General features: G+C 42.3%; 1 protein-coding gene across 3 annotated transcripts in view; it reads right to left on the bottom strand.

The window, feature by feature from the left end:
- The window catches only part of KCNIP1 (potassium voltage-gated channel interacting protein 1), a 376,078-nt gene extending 356,738 nt beyond the window's left edge, over positions 1 to 19,340 (bottom strand). Inside the window, exons 1-2 of one of the 3 annotated variants that reach the window (XM_040573627.1) lie at positions 19,324 to 19,340; positions 17,851 to 18,548 (exon numbers count right to left, since the gene is read on the bottom strand). In XM_040573627.1, coding sequence (XP_040429561.1) covers positions 17,851 to 17,938 — 88 coding nt within the window. In that variant the 5' untranslated portion in view covers positions 17,939 to 18,548; positions 19,324 to 19,340. Of the gene's footprint in view, positions 1 to 17,850; positions 18,989 to 19,323 lie in introns of those variants that run through there. The other 2 variants (XM_040573626.1, XM_040573625.1) reach the window with 2 other exon arrangements.
- Between the last annotated feature and the right edge of the window lie 2,987 nt (positions 19,341 to 22,327).

The raw sequence follows: 22,327 nt of genomic DNA on the forward strand, positions 1-22,327 counted from the left end.
CACACCTACTGCCACTACCAACCAGGTATGTTCCAAGTAGCTGGGGCTTCCTGCTTTCAGACAGGCCATCACCTCTGCCCCAAAGGTGGCTTCATTAGGGAAGTAAGGACCTGCTGATCTCTCCTTCCCAATCGCCAGAATCTCAATTAGTTTAAATTAGCAGAAGACATCATTTATTATTAATCAAATAGATGACTAGGAGAGGTAATCAATCTAGCCCTTTGGAGGAGCCAAGGCTTGATTCAGACGTGAGTCAGCTGCCTTCCCAAGGCTGCGCTCCAGCAGAAGGCTCCCTCAGATAGACACGGGTGCTTTACAAAGCCCCGTACTAAACAGGCAGCCATTAGCCCTCATTTCTCAAATCAGCTCCTGCTGGCAGCTATCTTGTGCAATTTACTACTTAATTCATTCTGAAAAGCAGCATGTAACAAGCTGTCCTGACATGTATTTATTGGGTGCTTGTCCCAGCACAAGTACTGTTAAATTGCTTGCTACACACCAAACTTTTCACCATCAAGTATTTCCATCCTGCACTGAGTTCAAAGTCTTCAGCTCTCATCTCTATGTCTGTACAATATACATTACATGTACAGTGCAACATAGTCTTGTGATACAAGGTAAATTTGGTAGAAAATGTATTACTGCAGACTCAAGTTTAGGACACATTCTTACACTATTTTAAGCATTTTCAAAACAGAACCATATGGAAATAGGACTTGTTAAAATTATGAATATAACTAACTGCATACAACACCAAAATAAAGAACAAAGTGTATTCTGAGGTGGACTCAATTTCTTTGGCCTGCATAACTTGCAGCATTTGCATAACAGGGAAACAACACCACACATATTAAGCACATCACATCCTCTGCTTTGCACTTGCTGGACCAGCAGTGAGAATCCATCAACACACACAGCTCCATCCTGCCCAAAAGGCAGGCCTAGAACAAGAGTTCTTCCACTGGATCATTTGGGGATAGCCAGAGATGCACCAAATACTAGCTAATGGTTAAAAAGAGTTTCCTGAAAAAAAGGCAGATCCCCAATACCTTAAGCTGCAGGGAAGGGCCCCGGTCAGTAGTTGGGGTGTCAGGAAGAAGCATGCTTCTCCTCTCTTCCATCTCCTGTTAGCGCGCTGCAGAAAGGCCACAGGCACAGGAACACAATCTGTCCCATGCTCTGCAGCTGCCCAGCGGTGAGAGCTTGGTAACAACACAGTGCTGAGAGCAGCTTGGGCAGCGATGCTGCCCTCCCATACCCCCAGAAGGCATGATTACAGAAGCATCGCGTTTTGATTAAAAACGCTGAGGATACTAGGGTGTTTACAAAAGACTTGCATTTACGACATTTCATTTTGGATGAGCGAAGATGGTCTAAAAGATTATTTCCAAGTTTAATGAATTTGATAAGAAGTCATTAACTTTTTGTTCTTGATTTCATTAGCTGTTCAAATCTTCCTGCTGCAACAGAGCAGAGGAACATCATGCAGAGACCAAAAAGTCCCCCATTGGAAAGATTAGCATAACATAGTTTTTAAAAAATAATACACTGAGCAAGTGGCTTTTCACGCTTAGTATGAGTGTTTAGAGTTCTTTTATTGCTTGCCTCAACCTGCTCAGAATTGTCTCTGCTCACTGATGAGACTGACAGGATGCCAGGGGGCTCTATGACCAGCACCCTGCTCTCTAGCAGTCCCAAAAGAAACATGCAGTGCTGCAGACATGAACCCCCCAGCGTAGCAGTTTGAAATGGCATTAGGAGCATTACAAAGGCATTATAAACCATGTTACTTTGATCTGAAAATGGCACAGGGCTGCAGCTGATTGCTATGCATATGCAATGACAGACCTCAGGTGAGGATCCCAGCTACAACACAATCAGCCAGCACTAGCCCAATGTACAACTGGGTGAACCCAGCAAGTGTGCTACAAAATTTCTCCATGTATAATTTATTCCGCACCTGTAATGGAATTGCTGCAACAGTTAAGCTGCTTCAGATGTGCAGCCAATACCAAATCAAGACTGCAAACAGCCCGATTATTTTTTATTTTTTATTTTATTTTATTTTTTTTTAAGACACCTTAGACCTAACTCTTCCTGGAAGAAAACATCAGAAAGAATGGCTGAAGTTCTCTTAAACTTATTTAAAATCTGGTAGTTGGGTGAACAGCACAGAAGCAAGAATTCCCATGCAAACCAGTTGTAGTCATAACTAAAAGTGAAAAAAAAAAAGTACATCATACAGTACTTGTTCATAGACTAATGGGAGCCACATGGAAGAAAAAAACAAACCTGTAGTTACTTAATTGTGAAAGCAGAACTCTAGAAAGGACCGTGACTCTGGAACCAGGAGAGAGCACACCAAGTTTTGCTTCAATGCCGAATCAGTCTCCCTCCTCCTCTCAAACCACAGCTCGTGTGGAGAAGCATCCCGTTAGGGGATCCAGATAAGTTTGCTGCAGTGTGATGCCCTGAGCCAACGGGTCTCTTCTTGCCTGCCTAAGCTTCCACCCAAGAGCCACCCTGCACACTCATGTTCTGCATGGCTCCAACAAGGGGAGTCCCAGGTAGGAGAATGGGGGTCACAACTTGCATATATCTTCCTTCACCAATGTAAGAAAGTTGGTTCTTAATGTTCAGCAAACAAATTAAAACCAACTGATGCTCATCTCAATTAAGCATTCTGTCCTCCCTGCCAAGTGGCATGAGACAGGTTTGCCTATAAAGGCTTTTTACTGAATTAATTCTATGCAGGGGCTCGGGAGCACTAACATAAAATCGTTGAAACAAATGTCTGCAGCAAACAGTTTTCTTCACTTTCTTACATTATATTACTGGAAATTCAACAAGAAGCAAGGGCAGAAGTAAATGAACTAATCAGCTTAGGAAGAAAACATACACGTAGGTAGATGTAAAATGTAAGTTACAGGTAAAAGATAAGGCTTGCCCATTTTATGACCAAGCATAGAGAACAACAAACAAGTTGAAGTTCTTGTTCACATTTTATGTGGAGGGGAGATAGGAACCAAGACAATTTTGTACACAGAGGACTTGGAACTGAGTGTAAATTGAAGCCATTCTTTAGTTATGACAGGGTCATCTCCATTAAAATGTAGACACTGACACCTAAATTATTTCATTTCCCTTGCCTTCTTCTTCAACATCTCCAAACTGAAATACCAGTTTTATGATGTTGGCAGCAGGAACTTCTCATGCAATGGTAACATTAATATTGAAAACAAAAAACAAATATTGTGCAAGCTGAAAAACTGAGAATACAATGCAGTTTCTTATGTGTGATAACACTGCAGCAAACAAGGCAGAAAAAAAATCATCCTTTACCGTCAATTCCCTGAAACCAGGAACAACAAAACTATTAAAAAAATAGCAAACCCTCTGTTTTGAGATTCCACACCGTGTTTTCAAAGGGCTATTGCTGCCCTCGTTACAAAAAATGCCAACTTGAATTCCTGCACAGGAAACAGAATAGCTTCCATACAGAAAAGAAAGTTGATTTAAGCTCAAAAACAGGTTTTGCTCAGAGGACTTTAGAAGAGTAAAGTAAAAGTAGCTTACCCTGATAGCTGTACTAGGGCTCCTAGAGTCTGCTGGAAACAACTCTGTTGATTGTTGGCCTATGGAAACTGCATTTACCTCACGAACATGGACCAACAAACTTTCTTCCAGTGGATAAAATACCATCTAAAAGCCACTGCATATTATTTGTCTTGGGTGGATTTTTTTGTTTATTTTTTCAGGAAATACATTAGGGAGCGCTACGATCTCTGTAATGCATTGTTTAATATTAGTGTAGCATTGCAGCAAAGACGCACATCAGTAAGGTTGAACCACCACAACTGCTTGCATGGAATATTTCTTTGGCTGGCTTTATTGTGCCTTGTCAAGCTAACCATCCTTCCTCCTCCTGTGTCCCTTACACACCTTCATTCTTTACTTTCCAATCTTACAGGGTCATCCACTGCGCACACCATCAGTTGGAGCCCATAGGACTTGGCCAGTACATCTCCAACAGTAGGATGCACTGATACCAGTTTGGTTGAAGCTACCAGTTTTAAAACATGCCAAAATAGGTTCAGAGTGTAAATGCCATTTTCAAAAACTTGTTTAACTACTTTGATAAGTCTACAGGACTTGTTCTAAGAGGTTTAAGGCTGCTGACAAAAGCCAGTATTTACAAAGAAGGAAGCATCTCTTACTGGACTCCATATATTATTGCAGTAGTGGAATTCAATTTAGTCTAATCGTCTGAATTTACAGCTGTGTATTAATGACAAAGTTCTTCCACAGTGTTTTTAACCTAGGTTCACTTATGAGAGGATGTTTTAGAGCCACATACATTTTTCTAATTTTAAGGATTTCAACCAGCAGCTGAATGAGCCGTGAGCCTGTACATCTCCCTTAGTTCTTTGTGCTTGTGGCATCGAGTTCAGGGCCTACAATCTGATGCTTGACAGTCACTGCCTTATGCCCTCTTACACCAAAAAACCATCACAAGTGAACTCAGAGTTTGCTTCTTGGTTTACACAGCAAGGCATTCCTATAGCAACAGGAACAAGTTTAATTCCACCTAGAGTTTAATTCCTAAAGAGGAATGGCTCAGCTTGCAAGTAGTATTCGTGCACATACACTACTAGTTTAACTGGTTTTCAATTCATCTGACTGCCAGCTATTGAGTGCTTTATAGATGCACTAGTACTATATCCATATATTTGTTGTCAAGAGGTTACTATCAGCGTTTGCCATAGAGAGCACAATGACGTAATACATATTTAACCTTCTTAGAAGAATCTTTTTATTAAGCAGGAAATACTTCAGTCAGTTGGACATCCTATCTTGACAGGAGATGAAAGTGTGGACTACATCACAGCACGACTGCAGCCGTGCAAAAAGACAACAGTAGGCACGGGCAAGATATTGACTGCACAAGTATACAGAGACAACAGCAAGAAAACCCTTGAAGAACTTAATTTGCACGGCTGCAATAAAGATCTGTCAGTTACAGAAGTTACATCCAACTCACAGGGAAAAGTTTAGAAACAAAACTAACAATTTTGTTCACTTCTGTAAATATCTTTAACAGGAAGACAACCTCAACAATGCCACATTCTGAAGTTCACTTGCAGTCAATCTCACTCCCCCAGCGGTCAGACTTCCAGGGGCAGCAGTTGGCTTCAGAAGGGCACCAGGCGGCCCCAGCAGTTCAGTACACAGACACGGCTCTTACTCAAGTTGCTCGCACAGCAAATGGCTTGTGATGGAGAAGTTACAGAGTGCAAAAAAAGCACAAGGTAGCAGACTGTCTAAGAACAAGGAATGTTCTACCTTAGAGGGGGTGTCAGAAGTGAACCCTTCATGAAGTAATCATGTTTAGATGGGATACAACATTTTGCAAACAGATGTTTCGCTGTTTTTTCTTGACTATCTTGACCTGAAGCGCACAATGGAACCTCTGGAATGGCTGAGGTGTTTGAAGTGGAAAAACACAGAGTTGGGTTATTTATGGCCTAGTTTATTCCATTTTCTTTCGGAACTATTATCTTTCATCTTAGTTTTTGCGCATAGAGAACCATTTGACACAAGTTGAATGGAAGTTGTCATTTTTGTGTTCTGCAAGGAGGGAAACAAATGCATTTTTTTCCATGAGCCGTTTCTCAGGCTTTGGATTTATTCTCATTTTGCAAGGTAGTCTGTAAAGGCAAGAAGGAGGCTTAATCAACAAATGGAGTAGAAAAAAGGAGAAAGAGGGTTAAGAGATGAAAAAGGTACAGTTACACACTTTTGGAGTACTGGAGGGAAGCATTTCAGTTTACAGGAAAACAGGATTTACTGCATGCAGCAGAACTAACAGTAAGTGGCAGGCAGAGACCTCTGGCCAGCTCACTGCTTCACACAACTTCAGTTACCGTGGCTGGAAGGCAGAGAACAGAGGTTGGACTCAACTCTTCATCTGTCAGATATGGTCCTACAAAGTAACATCGGTCAAGTTCAAGAGCAAGGCCAAAGGAATTTAATACCTAAACAAGCTCTGCTCAACAGAAACATTTTTGTGGGCGCTCTCCTGCAGATCCCCTCCATCCAGGAGCTGGGTACCTCCCGCTTTCATCTGATGAGCAGGAATAAGAGCTGCACTTCTAAAGCTCATTTTATACTACTGCTAGGAGAGCCACATGCCAAACCCTACACCACACTTACTTCTTAAAAGGTAAAGGGTGTTTACAGCACTTTGTCAAGCTGCTCTTTATTCAAGCAAGCATTTACACACCTTCTAGCTGCACTTCAGTACTTGCGATGTTACTTGAAGCGTACCAGAAGTTTTTTTTCCCCTTCCCCTTCAAACCAGAAAACAAAGGCTTTATTAAAAAACCAAAAACCTACATATAAATTAACAAATGTCTTACCCAGCACAAACACTGTTCCCTGCATCCTCTTCTGCAGCTCCTCACCAGGCTTCTGGGACTATTTTTAGCTCTTTTGGAACATCTCAACCAATCCAAATGGTCACAAATTTATCACAAGAAACTCCCTTGAGTTTTATAATTTCAAAGTGCTATTGACTAGTTTAATTCATCTCAAGAAACACTACTTCAAACAGCAATATTCAACAACTATAGAGAACATACTAGTTTTTTTGAAACACAATGCTAGTTTTTTAATTTATTTTCTTCACTGATAAAACTCATTGGGTTCTACAGTTGGCATTAAGTGCACATATGATTGCTACATTACCATGCAAATGTGTTTTTTTTTTTGTTGTTTTAGTTGCTTCTTTTAATGCTTTATATCTTTGCACATGTAGAAGGACAGAAATTTGAGCCAAACAGAAGTCAGAAAGAATCAAAGTCATACTCAAAATAATCTAGAAATTCCTCTGAAATACCTTATTCCTTTTAATCCTCAGATATTTCGTGAACAACCTGCAATTTATATGCATCAAGTTAAAGAGAAACCAGTTTTTCAAATGTTGTCCGATACTTGTCCCTTAGAATATACCCACAGTAGACAGAAATTACTGAAATACCTCCAAGGAACAAAGACAAAGAAGTTACACTGTACTATTCAAATGCAAACCAAGTCGTCTTGTACTTGGCAAATATATATACACTTAGCAAGAATATTACGCTTTTTCTGGGATAGCATTTACAAAGCCTCACCACCCAGAAATGCTGATGACAGTGTTTGTTCTCCAGCAGGACATCACGTACCAGAACAAATGGACAGATCTGGAAGTGCTGCACAGAGCAATGCCACTTCAAACGTGCTGGAGACCGGACCGCAGTGGTTTAAGTTTAGAACTCCATGCACAATAGATGAATGCTTCAATACTCATGGTGCTCCCAAACAGAAGGAAAATGGGCCTCCAAGAAGCATCTCTGCGTCTATGGATCCCTAATATTAAGCATTTCTTGCTGGAACAGACTCAACAGAAAGCAGTATTGTTGAGTGCAGCTGTCACGATGGACAACACCAAAAACCACATAGCCCAAGAATAAGTTCACAATTACCATCAAACCACTGCTTTCTATGGCACTCAAGTTTTCAAGCAGTCTGTATTCAGGCTAGTTTCTTCAACACAGAAAAATGCATCCATCAGGTTATTCTCAGAAAAGTTATTTTTTATAACATACATAACCTTTAACTAGCTAAAGGCTGATTTTAGCCTTTGGCTTTGTTCAAGGAAATAATGCAGACGTGCTAGAGACAGCAGGCTCTGCCACGAAGTCTGGTTGTTGCTGCAGCTATTGACCAGGCATTTTGCACCACTTGTTACAGCTATTTGTGTAAAACATTGCACTTACATGGAAGACCTTTCTTGGAAGACAGATCAACAGAGCAAGCAAGAGACACTGGGCATCAAATCCGTTACGGGACTAACTCTTCTTAAGATAAGCTCTCTTATGGGACGAGTTGTTTGCTAAGTCTCAGTCATTTAAAAATAAATACTGCTCAGAACTGTATGCAAGTTTCATTAAAGTTCTCTATAGATTTTAAGACAACAACTTGGTCAAAAGGTATTTTGAAAATTGGTTATCATTCACGTACTGGGGGGGGTTAAGTGCCATAGATCATACTGCTGCCTCTGGCATTGAGCCATTAAGTGCCAAGCAAGTATTTCCACATGTCAGGAAAAGACAGCCTTATCATAAAACTCACTGTCTTATGTTTTCAATTCCTTGTAAAGGGATTTACCCCCAACATATAAAATTTAATAGGAGTTAAAAAGTCTGTGTCAAAACACACAGCTCCTGAAATGAACATGCTCTGTCTTTACAGTTCTGTGCATGACAAGGCACTTCCAGGGCATCAGCTGCAAACAAACAAACAAACCACAAGAAGAGCTTTTGCATAAGATTTCGCTCTACAGAAGCTGATCCATAGCATCATCCTTGCAAGTAAAGCAAAACCACATGGTGTTTCTTCAGTTACTTGAGCTTACCAGACCTGCAAATGACATGCTATGGAAAACCAAACCATGTCAGACGACATCCAGTTCACGCTGTCCCCGCTGGTTTGTGTATATTGCATGAGTTTTTATACCTACATCTATCTTTGTCATGACCCTAGTGTGCAGCAAAGCCAGGTAAGTCTTAAAATGAACTAAAATAATTAAGCTACTAAAAAAGCACTTAAAAAAGGCTAAGTTATGCTCTGTAAGACTGGTGCCACACTGAGGTTCTCTGAAACCAACAAAGAACCACAAACACAAGCAAGATGCACAGAAGCAGGCTCCAGCTCTCCACACCCATCCCCTCGCTATGCAGGATGACATCCCTCAGAGCTACAGCAGCACGTCCCCACCACCATTTTGCTGGATTTGTCACGCTCCCTCTCAAGCAGCTCTTGGTTTAAGTAACATTTCCTTGTTTGTGCTAGGAGCTTCATGGCAGACAGTAATACTTAAATAAGCATTTAAGCCTTAATTCCCCTCTCCACCAACTTCCTAAAAAAATAGTGATGCTAAGAAGTAGGCTTCGCTATGTGCTCCCTTTTTCCTGCTTTGATGAAGTATAATTTTGTACTGTAGGTTAAGTTTTCCTCGCAGTGCCATCTCCTAAAAACACAATGACAAATGCACACTCGGTTCACCACAAGCTGCCTTCACAAGACAGCCTTGATGTGGTCTTGATATTTTACATCTCCATGAAATACTGCAAATGTGTTAGGCTTATAGTGATGATTTTTTAGGGGTAATGTTCATCAAGCAAATGTTTCTCATGTTTTCCTCTATTTATGAGGAGACAGAAAACTCACAATGAGCAGAATTGTTTTCAAGATGAACACAGGACAAGGTATGAATTCATAAATTCAAACACCAACCCTTGATGCAAATTGCACTTTTCAGTTTCTGAAGCAGTGATTAGCATCCCCATAGCTGCAGGAGTGAGGCCTTTTGAAAAGTGAAAGGACTCGAGTTATCACCACTCACCATGCTGCCGATGGCAATCACGGCAGCATCCTGAGTTACCGCCCGTGTCTGCAGCATGGATTACATTCGTATGATGCTTTTATTCACTGAATCTCAAATTGCTTCTCATGAAGCAAGAGATAATATCCCTTTCAGAGCATCAACATAAATACACAATTCATCAGTCAGAAAGCTTGTAAACATTTTCAGAGCTTCCTGACAGTTACCAGTTTCCCCAAAACACACAACCCAACCAACTGCTGCTCCCTGAATAAGGTGCAACAGCTAGGGGACAACAATCAATACATCACAGCAAGCAGAAGGAATTCAAGAAGTCTATTTCACTTTTTGTCTTTTATTACCTTAAAGCTTACTTAGCTTCCCTCGGTTTTATGTTTGGAAATGAGGTTTTTGTTTGTGTCAGCCTCCTCTTAGACTGAATCCAGATGGTTTTTATTCAATTTTTCAATCAACAGCTGCCTTTTGACTCCTTAAGGATGATGTGACAAGAACCATATTTTATCGTATTAGGCTAAGCATTTTGATGTAGAAGATGTCAATGCTTATTCCTCTAAAGTAAGATGTTTGTCTGTACCAAAATGTACCTGATAAAATTGCTCATCCTCTTTTAACACTGGAAGCTTATTTCAGGAACTCATTACCATGCAGTACTACAGTGCTTTTTCATGGGCAGCTGCCAGTGGTTTTGCCTTTTATGTTCACAAAACTTAGACTGTACCTCTAAGCACTGCTATTTATCATTTCATTACTCCTTGAAAGACAGATGATCCATTATATTTATCATTTACTTTATCATCACTAATGCAGACACTGAACATTCCAAACTGCTAAATAACTCTTCACAAACATGGAGATGCTATGTTAAAGTGAGCATATTTCAACACAACCTATCCAGGTCTCAAGACTTGAATCTACTTATTTTTTCCTACAGGTACCAAAGCCACAGGGTAACACTGGGAGTTAAGAGCAGGAATTTGTTACTTAGCCAATCACAAAGCTTAGAAAGTTCCCCTCCATTTCCCAGGACACCTGAGTGATGGTCCACCAGCACTGCCTACAGACCATGAGAAATGCTGCCTATTTGCGACCTAGCGGGAAGAGTGAAACACACACATACATTAAAAGCACTTCATTTAATTGGGATAACCACCATCCTCCTCCTCCTCCATCACTACCCTTCCAACTCAACGTACAAAAATCACTTAGAATGATATTCCCAGTCATGTGGTTTCCCATATGTCTATTATTGATTTCATTTATAGCCAACACACATTTCCAATTTCAAATGGACAGAGTAAGTGACGCTAGGGTGAATATTTGCCTTAGTCACAGAACATTATGGAACACATCCAGAGACATACAATTTTTGGTAATAAAAAAATCAACAGATAAGGCAATATACAAAGACTAAAAGGCATTTATACCAAAACTAGGAGGGTGTAGGCAAAAACTAAACAAAACTATAAAATGTCACCCCCAGTGATATCAAAAGCAGATCATACAAAACCATAGCTAATCCAAATATATTTACAAAACTTTATTTGATTGATGAAGACCAGAACCTTAGTACAAGGTCTGAAAATGTCACAACGATTTCAGCCTGGCCATTACTTACAACGCGTCAGGTGAGTTTCTGTGCAAGTAAAGCTGGATCCACAAAGACATAGGCAATGCACTTCTGGATCCTTACTGTGAAGTCCAGTTTTGAGTCCTGCTAGTCACCCCATACCAAGCAAATGAGTTGATATTTTACAATACGTGACTCTCAGAAGCCCATAAAGAAGAGGGGCAGTTCACAGCCTGAGTTAGCAGTTTCAGCCTAAGATGGCTGCTGATTAAGCAAGTCAAACACCCTGTACGCCTTTCACAAAGGATATGTTTGTTCTTTTCTTCTTCCACGGCTCAGTTTAAACAGTCTTACTGAAATAATGCAAACATCTCAACTTCTACCTATAAAAAATTTACAAGTGGCAAATTAAAACACCCTCATTTCAGATAACCTAAAGAAAGCATTAAGAAAGCATCATGCCATTACTGCACATCTGAAAAACTTCCCTAACAGGTGAAGGTGTCACTCAAAATTTTCAAAGGCAGGCACATTACACAGTTGCTCTTTACTAGCCTTTTAAACGTTAGTGACATGTTTCAGGTTGCAACAAATGCAAAACTGTATTAACTTTTGCTAGATGCAGTTATTTAAGTTCTGTAACAAGACTGCATTTTTAAATTCTCAAAACTCTCACCTTCACAAGATGAGCACCTCATCAAGTCTGGGGAAGCAATTTCTCCCTTTCATTCTGCGGTGTAAGGCTGTTTCACCAGGTCTTACTTTTATGAAGGACAACATTAATCACTCTTATTTTAAACCCCAGACTACTTAACTTTCAGTTATCAGCATTAATACACTCCACCCACATGCCCTGCTAACCAAACATTGTAAAACAGACATTACTAAGAATTAAATTAGAAGTTAGAACCAGCTGAGAAGTGCAAGTCAAATTATATTGGGTTTGTAGTAAAGCTGTACAAGCGTGGAAGAAGTTGGCCATGAATATTCATCCCAATTACATCACGAGCTTAAGTGCTACCATAGTTAAAACCTTTCAGTGTCTGCTTCCAATTACATTTCCATTCATTAGCTTTACTAATCATGCTAAAACAACAAAAACAAAGTTACATGAACAGGAACCCCACAAATACCACCATAAAGTCAAGACAGGCCAGAATTTCATTTGCATCCCTAGCCATGGGACTCCTGCTTGGTTCCCATCAGATTTACCAGGCACCCAGCATGGACCAGAAACACCACACAAATTTCTGTTGCCAGCAGTCAAGCAGTCAGCATATGAAAACATCACACAGAACAGGGATAATTCATGAGAATACATACAGGTTATTGCCCCAAAAGAGAGCTGACTTGCAGTTCAAGGCTGGCTGTGAGCACCGAACAAACTGACAAATTTTGCCTCATTTTCACCTTTTAGCATTGTGCTGTTAGAGAGAACTTACTGGAGATAAAAGAAAGCTACGTCTTGAAATTGCACTTCATTGCTAATTTAACCTAATTTTAGGATGATTTAATACGTCACTATCCACTTATGTCGAGCTACCTTCAGAAGTTACCCATTTATGCTTATATCCATTCATTAAGTGGGCAATAATAGGGTCAGATAGGTCAAAATATACTGTGGAATATTCATTTTACTCCACTTTAAGTGACAAAACAGACACAGTAAATTAGTATATCAATAAGCTACAGCATGTCTGAATTCCCTAGTCCATTTGCCAACAGCATATCTCCCATCTAGTCCGCTGGTTATAAAAACAAAAAAACATCACCAAAAACAGCCAAACAAGAAACCCCACAAGTTTAGACACCAAGTTCCTGTACATTTTTCAACACTATGGAATTTAAGCATTGCTTTATTGCCCTATCTTTTTTAATTAAAGAATCTATATATCAATTCATTAGTTATGCATAAAAGCATCCTAGTTGTTATAATCAATGTCATTAGTGCAGAATCCAGAAGAGATGCTGGTTTTCCCACTGATAGGTTACCTACCTAGTGACAAGATTTAACAACCTTCATGGCTCTAAGACGCTTGTGTCTGTGGTGCATTGCAAAATACCATTACAAAAACTTATCGCATAGTTTCCCAGAAGACAAGAACACATTTTCACATTATATTCAGATAAATGATATTACATGTTCGCTCTTTGGGGCTATACCATTGCAGACAATTAAGTTCTTAATAAATTTCTAGTACACATTCAACCCTATCTTTGCAGGGATATTAGTTTCTACAAGTATAAGTTTGCAAAAGTTTAAAGAGGAAGACTATGGTATTTCCACTTCTCTCTCTTAGTTCTCAGATCTGTCTTGCTCCAAATGGAAGACAAACAACACATACATGTACATATATTCAGGCTACTTAAGGTTTGTAGCATTTGTAGAAAAGATGGATTTGCTTGTAGTGCATTTTCATAGACATGCAAGTATGTGTAACATGCCAAACAGAAGTGTCTTTTGCTTATTAACTCATACAGTTGCAAGGGTTTGTAACTATGGAAAAAAATTAACTAGTTTTCCTAAAACCAAAACACAGGTGCCACACACATGCCTCAGGCAAGAGGCAATTACGCTGGAGATCTTCATCAGGAGAAGTTGGGATCAGGTACTGAACCTTGAAGCTTCACTAGTTGCAGATTTTTCTCCACAATACACATGGTCAAGACAATTATTCTGCTTGTCATACTAGCAGCCCCTCTCTCAATGAGGGTTTACAGCAGCGTTTTATGTACGCTTGCATTTACTCCAGATGGTCATAAAAAAAACCAACATGGACAAGATCTAAAGCAACTCAGTGTAAAAGTACGTTATTTGCGTGGTCTCTGTAACCACCTTCCTTACTAAGGAAGGATTACAAAGCCCAGAAAGTTTTATAAAGAAGCAATGTGCATAAGAGCCTTTACAAGAGCCCTCTGAATAACAGCTTCTCTAAGTTTGAGGGCAGTAGCCAGAATTCAGGGGTGAAAGCGGGCTACACAGCAACAGGAGAATGAAATGTCTTCAAATGGCATGCAGGTGCAGGATTCCTGGCATCATTTGAATGACTGCAGTGAACCTTCCTATGTCTTTAGGGCATCTAGCAACATTTATCCTTACATTTTCAGAGGCTGGAGAAACCAAGCCAAACCTAATGTGATGACCGTATATTCCAAAGGAACAAGATTAGCTTCCACTGAGAGAAGACAGAACCCGTGTATCACTAAAGGGGACCATGCACTTTCCTTCCCATCTCATATAACATCTCAGAAGAAGAGCTGTAATTTGGATTCATAAAGCAGCAGCAAAACAGAGCAAGTGCAATAAAACACTCAGAAAACTTTTCTTTCATGCTGGGGAAGGCTGTGGGGAGAGCAAAATGTTTGAAGACTTTATCGTTGCACTGGGACAGATAATTAGGCAATTAAAACTATGAAAAGTGGACAAATTACCAGTTCCAGATGAATTGCTTTGCAGAACAGAAATGGGAAAAGCAAGAAATCAGAAATGAGAGCCTTTGGTAAGCATTTTACTAAAAGAGGGGCAGCTCAGGAACAAAGGTGAAAGGGTAGTTAATTTGCAAAAGCTTATCTGCTCCTGCAAAGGAACATTTTGAAGGAGTTGATCCCTAAAATAATCTTGCTTTTCACTCATTGATAATCAGAATACATTAACAGAGACCAAACGGTTTCATTTCAGCTTCAGCTTTGGTCACTGAGCAAGGCTACGTTTTCAGAGGCATCAGCAGTACCTTCATATACATACAGAGGAGACTTGCTCAATCATTCTGCTCACTAAGCCCTTCCAAGCAAGAATGAACTTGGGATGCAGGCAAAATTTGCTAATCCAGCTCTGCAAAGGTACCAGCTATGAAATCCTTGGCTTAAAGCCTCGTAGATTTGCTGCAGCTGTAGATTTAAGTCAGGACATACCCAACAGGCTGGTGACCACACGGTGAGACCAGGTGTGCCTTCTCCCTCACTGCCCACACCAGGAGGCAGCTGCTGTCTCATCACACCCTGTTGCAGAAGGAAGGACTTAATAGCTGCAGCTCAGACAGCCTCCTTTTATTACTGAAAATAATCAAGGGGAAAAAACTGCTGCTGTTGAGACAAGAAGAAACCACTAAGTGATGCTAAGGATTGCACCTCATTGAATTGCAGAATATATCTCACCCCAATAAAAATCAAAACAGTGGAAGTATGGAGAAGCAAATGAATTGTGCGCTTCACAGAGGATTTGTCCTGTCAAATGTGTTTAAAAATTAAAAAAAAGGTATTAAACAATATGAAGGCAATGAGGCAGCAATGGGGTAAAGAACACAGAAGACAACTTGAATATTCACTAGCATATAGATTGCCATATTGACAATGCACAGCTGTTTCTATTTTTTGATTACCTGCAGAAGTTTCACTAGAAGAAATGCAAAACAATAAGCACTGGGATAAAAGTATAAACTAACTTTTTTTTTTTTTTTTTTTTACAATCAGAACTCCTAATTGAGATTTCCAGTTGTTTTCTTTCTAGTTAGGAGTTTCATAGATATTGTTATCAAAATGTTGATTTTCACTGCAGCAGCTCTCTAATACCTGTGAATCAAACTCATTCCCATGGTTTGTTCCTTCCTGAATCTGATTCTTCCAGTACAACACAAAAGCAGATGAGGAGGGGGAAAAAATAGTTTATCAGAGTTTTAAATACTTTGAGTCCCAGAACACCACTCTTATCTAGTCCAAGCAGCTTGAAATGAGACATTGTCATAGGAAAGATGTGGGTAGAACTATGTGATACTATTGTATGGGCTGCCAAGGAGGGAGACAATGATAGCACAATTCTGGCATCTTTCAGAAGAAATGAAAAAAAGCCTTGGACATTTTCCACTGTGATTTCGAGCTCACTGCAGAGTGCTGTTCTACTGTCCAGCTCCAATATTGATGTAGCCCTTTGCAAAAGGGAGACAAGCAGTAAGGACACAAGGACTGCTTGATAATGCCCCATTAGGTGAATTGCCCTACCTGAACACTTTGAGAAGCACCACACGAACACAGATTTTCCCCCTTTTTTTGAAGGTGAGCACAAGCAAAGAGCACAGTTTGTCATCCATCACTGGCAAATATAACAGGATACACCATACATTAAAAAAATACACGCAAAGTACAGCAAGTATACCCTACTGACATGCTAATTTCAATGGAGAAGATAAGGTCTTGCAGTCAGTATCCTACCATTACCTCTCTTCTCTAGCCATAGTAATAAAGTTATTTCTTTTGCTACATTTACTTGAATTTCTCCTTCGCTTATAATGTTAAGGAGATATCTTGGTGTTAATCATGAATTATAACCAACACCTGACAGCTCCTCCCTTTCTTTGACAGACTTGAACAAATATTTAATCTTTCTTCTGCTGATGTTTGACAGTCTATGGATGACAGGAAAAAAAGGGGGAAGAGAAAAATCAAATACAAGAAGATACAATTTTAAACCAATCATGATTTTAAGAAGAACCAGCCTGTCCAGTATTCTTGATGTGAAATACAGCATTTTCAGATTTATATGAGAAAGTTGCCTTAGAATTGTATTTTTTCCAGATCGGTAAAGAACGGATTGAATAGTTTCTCTAGTTCCTACAAAAAGAAGGTGCCAGGGGTGGGTTGGAACCTGATGATCTTTAAGGTCCCTTCCAACCCAAACCATTCCATGATTCCGTAATTATATTTCCATTCTTGATACTTACACATTGTCTGTTTTAAAAGTCACCTCTGCCTGGTTATAGTTTACCCTAAGAAACAACTCAAACACTAAAATTTGTGCAGGAGCACATGCACTCCAGACAGCCACACAACACCACAGAAGACTAACGTTATCTGGAAAGTACATGTTTCTTTTTTGCTCTTTGACTATAAAAACATTTTAAGAAAATAAACAAACTTGGCATTTATATGAAAAAAATGCATAAGAGGGACTCTTCAGCCTTACAGAAGTCTCCCCTCTGATAACTTAGTCTGAATCTTATTGTAAGCTCTGAAAATTACCCCCAGTCAAACACACAGAAAGAACTTGTACAAGTCTGCCCCTGACCTAAATGCTGTCCACATTTCGACGGTGAAGCAGCAGTCGAGAGTAACATCACTATTATCCAAAATACCCTAGCAAACCACCAACAGTCATTTGTCCAGTACAGGATGCTGAGAAGCATCACTATGATTAGAGACCAACAAAAATAGCAGTGTGATAACTTACCTCAGTACACCGCCACTGAAATTATATGAATACAGAGAAGTATAAAAGATTTCTATCCTTTATTTTTTATTTTAATTAAGAGAGCAGCGTAATTAGGATTGATATTGTTCCACCTGCACATGGTAAAGGTGAAAAGCAAACTGTAGATAAACCAAAGCTACTCAGGAGCACGTAATAAGCAGTGACCTAGATTTTGAACCGACATACACACATGCTTCAAACAACTAATAGAAACAGTAAAGTTTAAAAAAAGACACCCAGGAGAAGTACTGATCCACCAGCAGTTATGAACTCTTCACAATTTTGTAGCCGCACACCAGCTCCCCCAGAAGCATCTCCCAGCACACTGAAATAACCTGGTACAGACACAAGCTATAACAAGTCGGCAACCAGAGGTTACAAACTACACAACTTTGAAACAATTACATAAGGCTTCACAGCACGGCTCCAAGCCTGACCACACTCGGGAAGTTCTCCAGAACAGCCAATTCCCTGAATTAAACCACAGCACCTCTGAAGCAGCAATAATAAACTTCCACAAGCTTCCTCAGAGGCTACAAAACTCCCGCAGAGCTGAGAGCACAGTAGAACAACAGGAATCAAAATCTCTTCTCTTACCTTTGCTGAGAGTGCCTGTGATAAGCTTAAAAATCATCTGGGCGAATTTGACGATCCCATGCTTGCATCTCTTCGAGCAGCCGCTCATGGCTGAAGCGTGGAGAAAGATCTTCCCTCTCACAAGGTCCAGAAATAACAGAACAAAACAAACAAAAAAAGAGAGTCCTTGACAAAGTTCAGGCGGCAGTTGGAGCAATGCACAGAACTCCGCTCTCACGCACCGAGCCTCAGCGCGGAGCTGGGGCTCGCTTCGCGGAGGCTCCGAGGGAGGATTGCAGAGGCGAGCCGCGCATCCCCCTGGCGTTAAAGGCACGGCTCTGCCCAGACCGCACGGATGCTGCGATGCCCTGCTGGAAGTTGCTCAGCGCAGGGAACACCTCAGCCGGGCAGGGAAGGAGGAGGAGGACGAAGAGGAGGAGGAGCAGCAGCAGCAGCAGCTTGCTTCCCCAGGCTTTGCAGGCTGCCTCGGCGGGCAGTGCCAATGCAGCAGCTAACGCTAGAGTCACGGGGGGTGACTGCTGCAAACGTCGGCGGCTGCTGCAAGTCTCTTCTCTCGGTCTCCTTCCCTAGACGATTTCACAGCTAGGTTGCCAATTTCACCCTCGTCAGGCCCACAGAAGCCAGCAAACAGTACTTTCTTCATTCCACCGATGCCGTGCTCACACCTTGCACGCAGAAGGCTGCAGGCTTTGCAAAACCTGATGCAAATAAGAAAGCAGGACTGCACCCAGGAAAAGTCTCTTTCCATCTTACCAGCGTGAATGCTGCTCAGGTGGTTGCTTGCCCAGCACCAGAGCTGGGCCACTTGGCCCCCAGGACCCTCACTTTGTGCACACCACCTCAGGTACGTCAGGTACAGGTGTCTGATACTCGCAGGGCTCCTGCTGCCTGTGCAGGGAGCTCACCCCCGAGCAGCAGCCATAGTCCAGCTGCCTTCTGCCTGCTTGGAGTAAATAATTTCAGAGCAGGGACCTAACGGGTACAGCAGCCAGCACGCAGCTGAGGGGCCTCAGAACACCTGTCCCCCTAAGAAGTCAGGCATCTCTAGACTTTAATTCGTGCTGAATTCCTCTCAGATGCTTAAAAGCAACCCCAAAACGCAACGGTTGCGTGCCCCTGGGCGGGTTACGAGGCAGATCGCCTCAGGGCTGTGCTCACACCCCCTGACGACTTTAACAAAACCACCTGGCGCCAGCCGGCACCTTTGGGCAGCAGCAGCTGTGCGCCGCGTCTTTCCCGAGAAAAAAAGTGCGAACAAACAGCTTTCCTCCTCAGGGAACATACAGCTATCCGCTTCAGGGATCGAACGGGATCTCCTTCGCCGTTCGGCATCGCTCCCAGCCCCGGGGCAGAGCTGTGCCGCCCCGGTCACCCGCTGCGAGGAGCCGGCCCCTTCCCGCCCAACGCCCAGCCCGGCCCGGCCATGCCCGCCACCCCTCAGGCGCTCAACAGCTTCGTGCCGCCCCGATTTACCTCAGGAAAACGGCCTGCGCGGCGTAAAATGCGATTACAGACCGGGTGACTTTGCTAACCAGCATCCCTGAGCCGACCCGTCAGGCACAGGCTGTTTTGGCACCTGCTGACTTCCACGCAGTTGGCTCTAGTATTGACAAAAGCACAGCTTCGTTTATTTATTTATTTATTTAAGATTTAGCAGACCCAAGCCAAAATCTTCCACATGAACATCAAAGGAGGTATTCTGTGGAGAGCTGCCACAAGCTCACAAAGATATTTGACCCTTGCCCAGCTGGTGACATCACCCGTAGCTATGGCCTCTGAGGGTTTTCCTGTGCACAAACTTTCAGGTAATTTTTTATGTACTTTTCAAAAAACGTCTTTGCTCTTTCCTTTATTATGCTCCGCAAGGTAAAAGTCAAAGGCAGCTGAGCACCCAGAGCTACAATTTGGAGACAGCATGGAGAGCAGGCCCTTTCCTCAAGGTGCTATGAGCAGAGGAGAGGAGCCCCCTCCCTGCTTTCTGCATAGCCCCAGCACCTCCATGTCAGTTCGTCTGGTTCCTGCCACCATCACCTCCACACCATCCAGAGTCTTTATTATATAGAATATGGCTTCCCAGTTTCATAGTTACTTACATGTGGGTCTCCAGCCCCAGGTTTCATAGGGGAAGCTGAGGCAGAGATAAAATACCTTCCTGAACACTGTTAGAAACATATGGTTAAATAGAGTAGTGCATAAGTTTCTAGTATAAAATAATAATTCTGCCCTCTACACCGCAGATTTCCAAACAGTAACATAAGCAGCACAGAGGAACACAAGGATAGAGGATGGGAAAGGAGAATTAAAATAAAAGGCAGCAGTAGCACGGCCTGGGTGAGAAAAGCTGAATGCCACTTCTCTGGACCTTTGTTGGCTCAATAACCTCAGCTGACCACACAAAATGCGCGGTAGACTTGAGGAAATACAGAGCTAAGTAACTCCTTCATGAAGCCATCTCCAAGCCTGCCCTTAATTCCCAGAAATCTAATTCAAAATTGGACATGCGATTGTTCAAAAGGGAAAAAAAAAAAAAAAAGACATTAAAAGTCAACTGGGAAATCAAGCAATCAGCAGGTTGTTAATTATTATATCTCTATCAAAGTTTTGCAGCATGTTTAATTGCATTTATATATATGCAAAATAACTTGGGAGGGGGAAGTACAGCATAATGGACACATGTAAGCTATAGAAACTGAGAGCTCTTACATAGTGGGAGATGGGAGAAAGGAAATGGTGTCATAACCCAGACAGCACTTTCAGCTTATCTGGCATCATAAGCCGGAGGGCTGACTTTGAGCTGTTCAGGACACTGGTTGGCAGAGTCCCTTGGGAGGAGGTTCTGAAGGACAGAGGAGTCCAGGAAGGCTGGGCACTCTTCAAGAAGGAAATCTTAATGGCTCAGGAGCGGTCTGTCCCCACGTGCCGAAAGACGAGCGGGCGCGGAACTAGACCGGCCTGACTGAACAGAGAGTTGTGGCTCGAGCTTAGGAGAAAAAGGAGGGTTTATAATCTTTGGAAAAGAGGGCGGGCTACTCAAGAGGACTATAAGGATGTTGCGAGGCTGTGCAGGGATAAAATTAGAAAGGCCAAAGCTCATCTGGAGCTCAATCTGGCTACTGCCGTTAAAGATAACAAAAAAAGTTTTTACAAATACATCAACACAAAAAGGAGGACTAAGGAAAATCTCTATCCTTTACTGGATGTGGGGGGAAACTTAGTTACAAAAGATGAGGAAAAGGCTGAGGTACTCAATGCCTTCTTTGCCTCAGTCTTTAGCGGCAAGACCAGTTGTTCTCTGGATACCTGGTACCCTGAGCTGGTGGAAGGGGATGGGGAGCAGGATGTGGCCCTCACTATCCACGAGGAAATGGTTGGCGACCTGCTACAGCACTTGGATGTACGCAAGTCGATGGGGCCGGATGGGATCCACCTGAGGGTACTGAGAGAACTGGCAGAGGAGCTGGCCAAGCCGCTTTCCATCATTTATTGGCAGTCCTGGCTATCAGGGGAGGTCCCAGTCGACTGGCGGCTAGCAAATGTGACGCCCATCTACAAGAAGGGTCAGAGGGTAGACCTGGGGAACTATAGGCCTGTTAGTTTGACCTCAGTGCCAGGGAAGCTCATGGAGCAGATTATCTTGAATGTCGTCACAAGGCACTTGAAGGGCAACCAGGCGATCAGGCCCAGTCAGCATGGGTTTATGAAAGGTAGGTCCTGCTTGACGAACCTGATCTCCTTCTATGACAAAGTGACGTGCCTGGTGGATGAGGGAAAGGCTGTGGATGTGATCTACCTTGACTTCAGTAAGGCTTTTGACACTGTTTCCCACAACATTCTCCTCAAGAAACTGGCTGCTCGCGGCTTGGACTGGCGTACACTTCGTTGGGTTAAAAACTGGCTGGATGGCCGGGCCCAAAGAGTTGTGGTGAATGGAGTCAAATCCAGTTGGAGGCCGGTTACTAGTGGAGTCCCCCAGGGCTCAGTGCTGGGGCCGGTCCTCTTTAATATCTTTATCAATAACCTGGACGAGGGGATCGAGTGCACCCTCAGTAAGTTTGCAGATGACACCAAGTTAGGTGCGTGTGTCGATCTGCCCGAGGGAAGGAAGGCTCTGCAGGAGGATCTGGATAGGCTGGACCGATGGGCTGAGGTCAACTGTATGAAGTTCAACAAGGCCAAGTGCCGGGTCCTGCACCTGGGGCGCAACAACCCCAAGCAGCGCTACAGGCTGGGAGATGAGTGGTTGGAAAGCTGCCTGGCCGAGAAGGACCTGGGAATACTGGTTGATAGGCAGCTGAATATGAGCCAGCAGTGTGCTCAGGTGGCCAAGAAGGCCAACAGCATCCTGGCTTGTATAAGAAGCAGCGTGGCCAGCAGGTCTAGGGAGGTGATTGTCCCCCTGTACTCGGCTCTGGTGAGGCTGCACCTCGAGTACTGTGTTCAGTTTTGGGCCCCTCGCTACAAGAAGGACATGGAGGTG

This window comes from Cygnus olor, chromosome 14 (genome assembly GCF_009769625.2).
Source record: "Cygnus olor isolate bCygOlo1 chromosome 14, bCygOlo1.pri.v2, whole genome shotgun sequence".
Lineage (NCBI taxonomy): Eukaryota > Metazoa > Chordata > Aves > Anseriformes > Anatidae > Cygnus > Cygnus olor.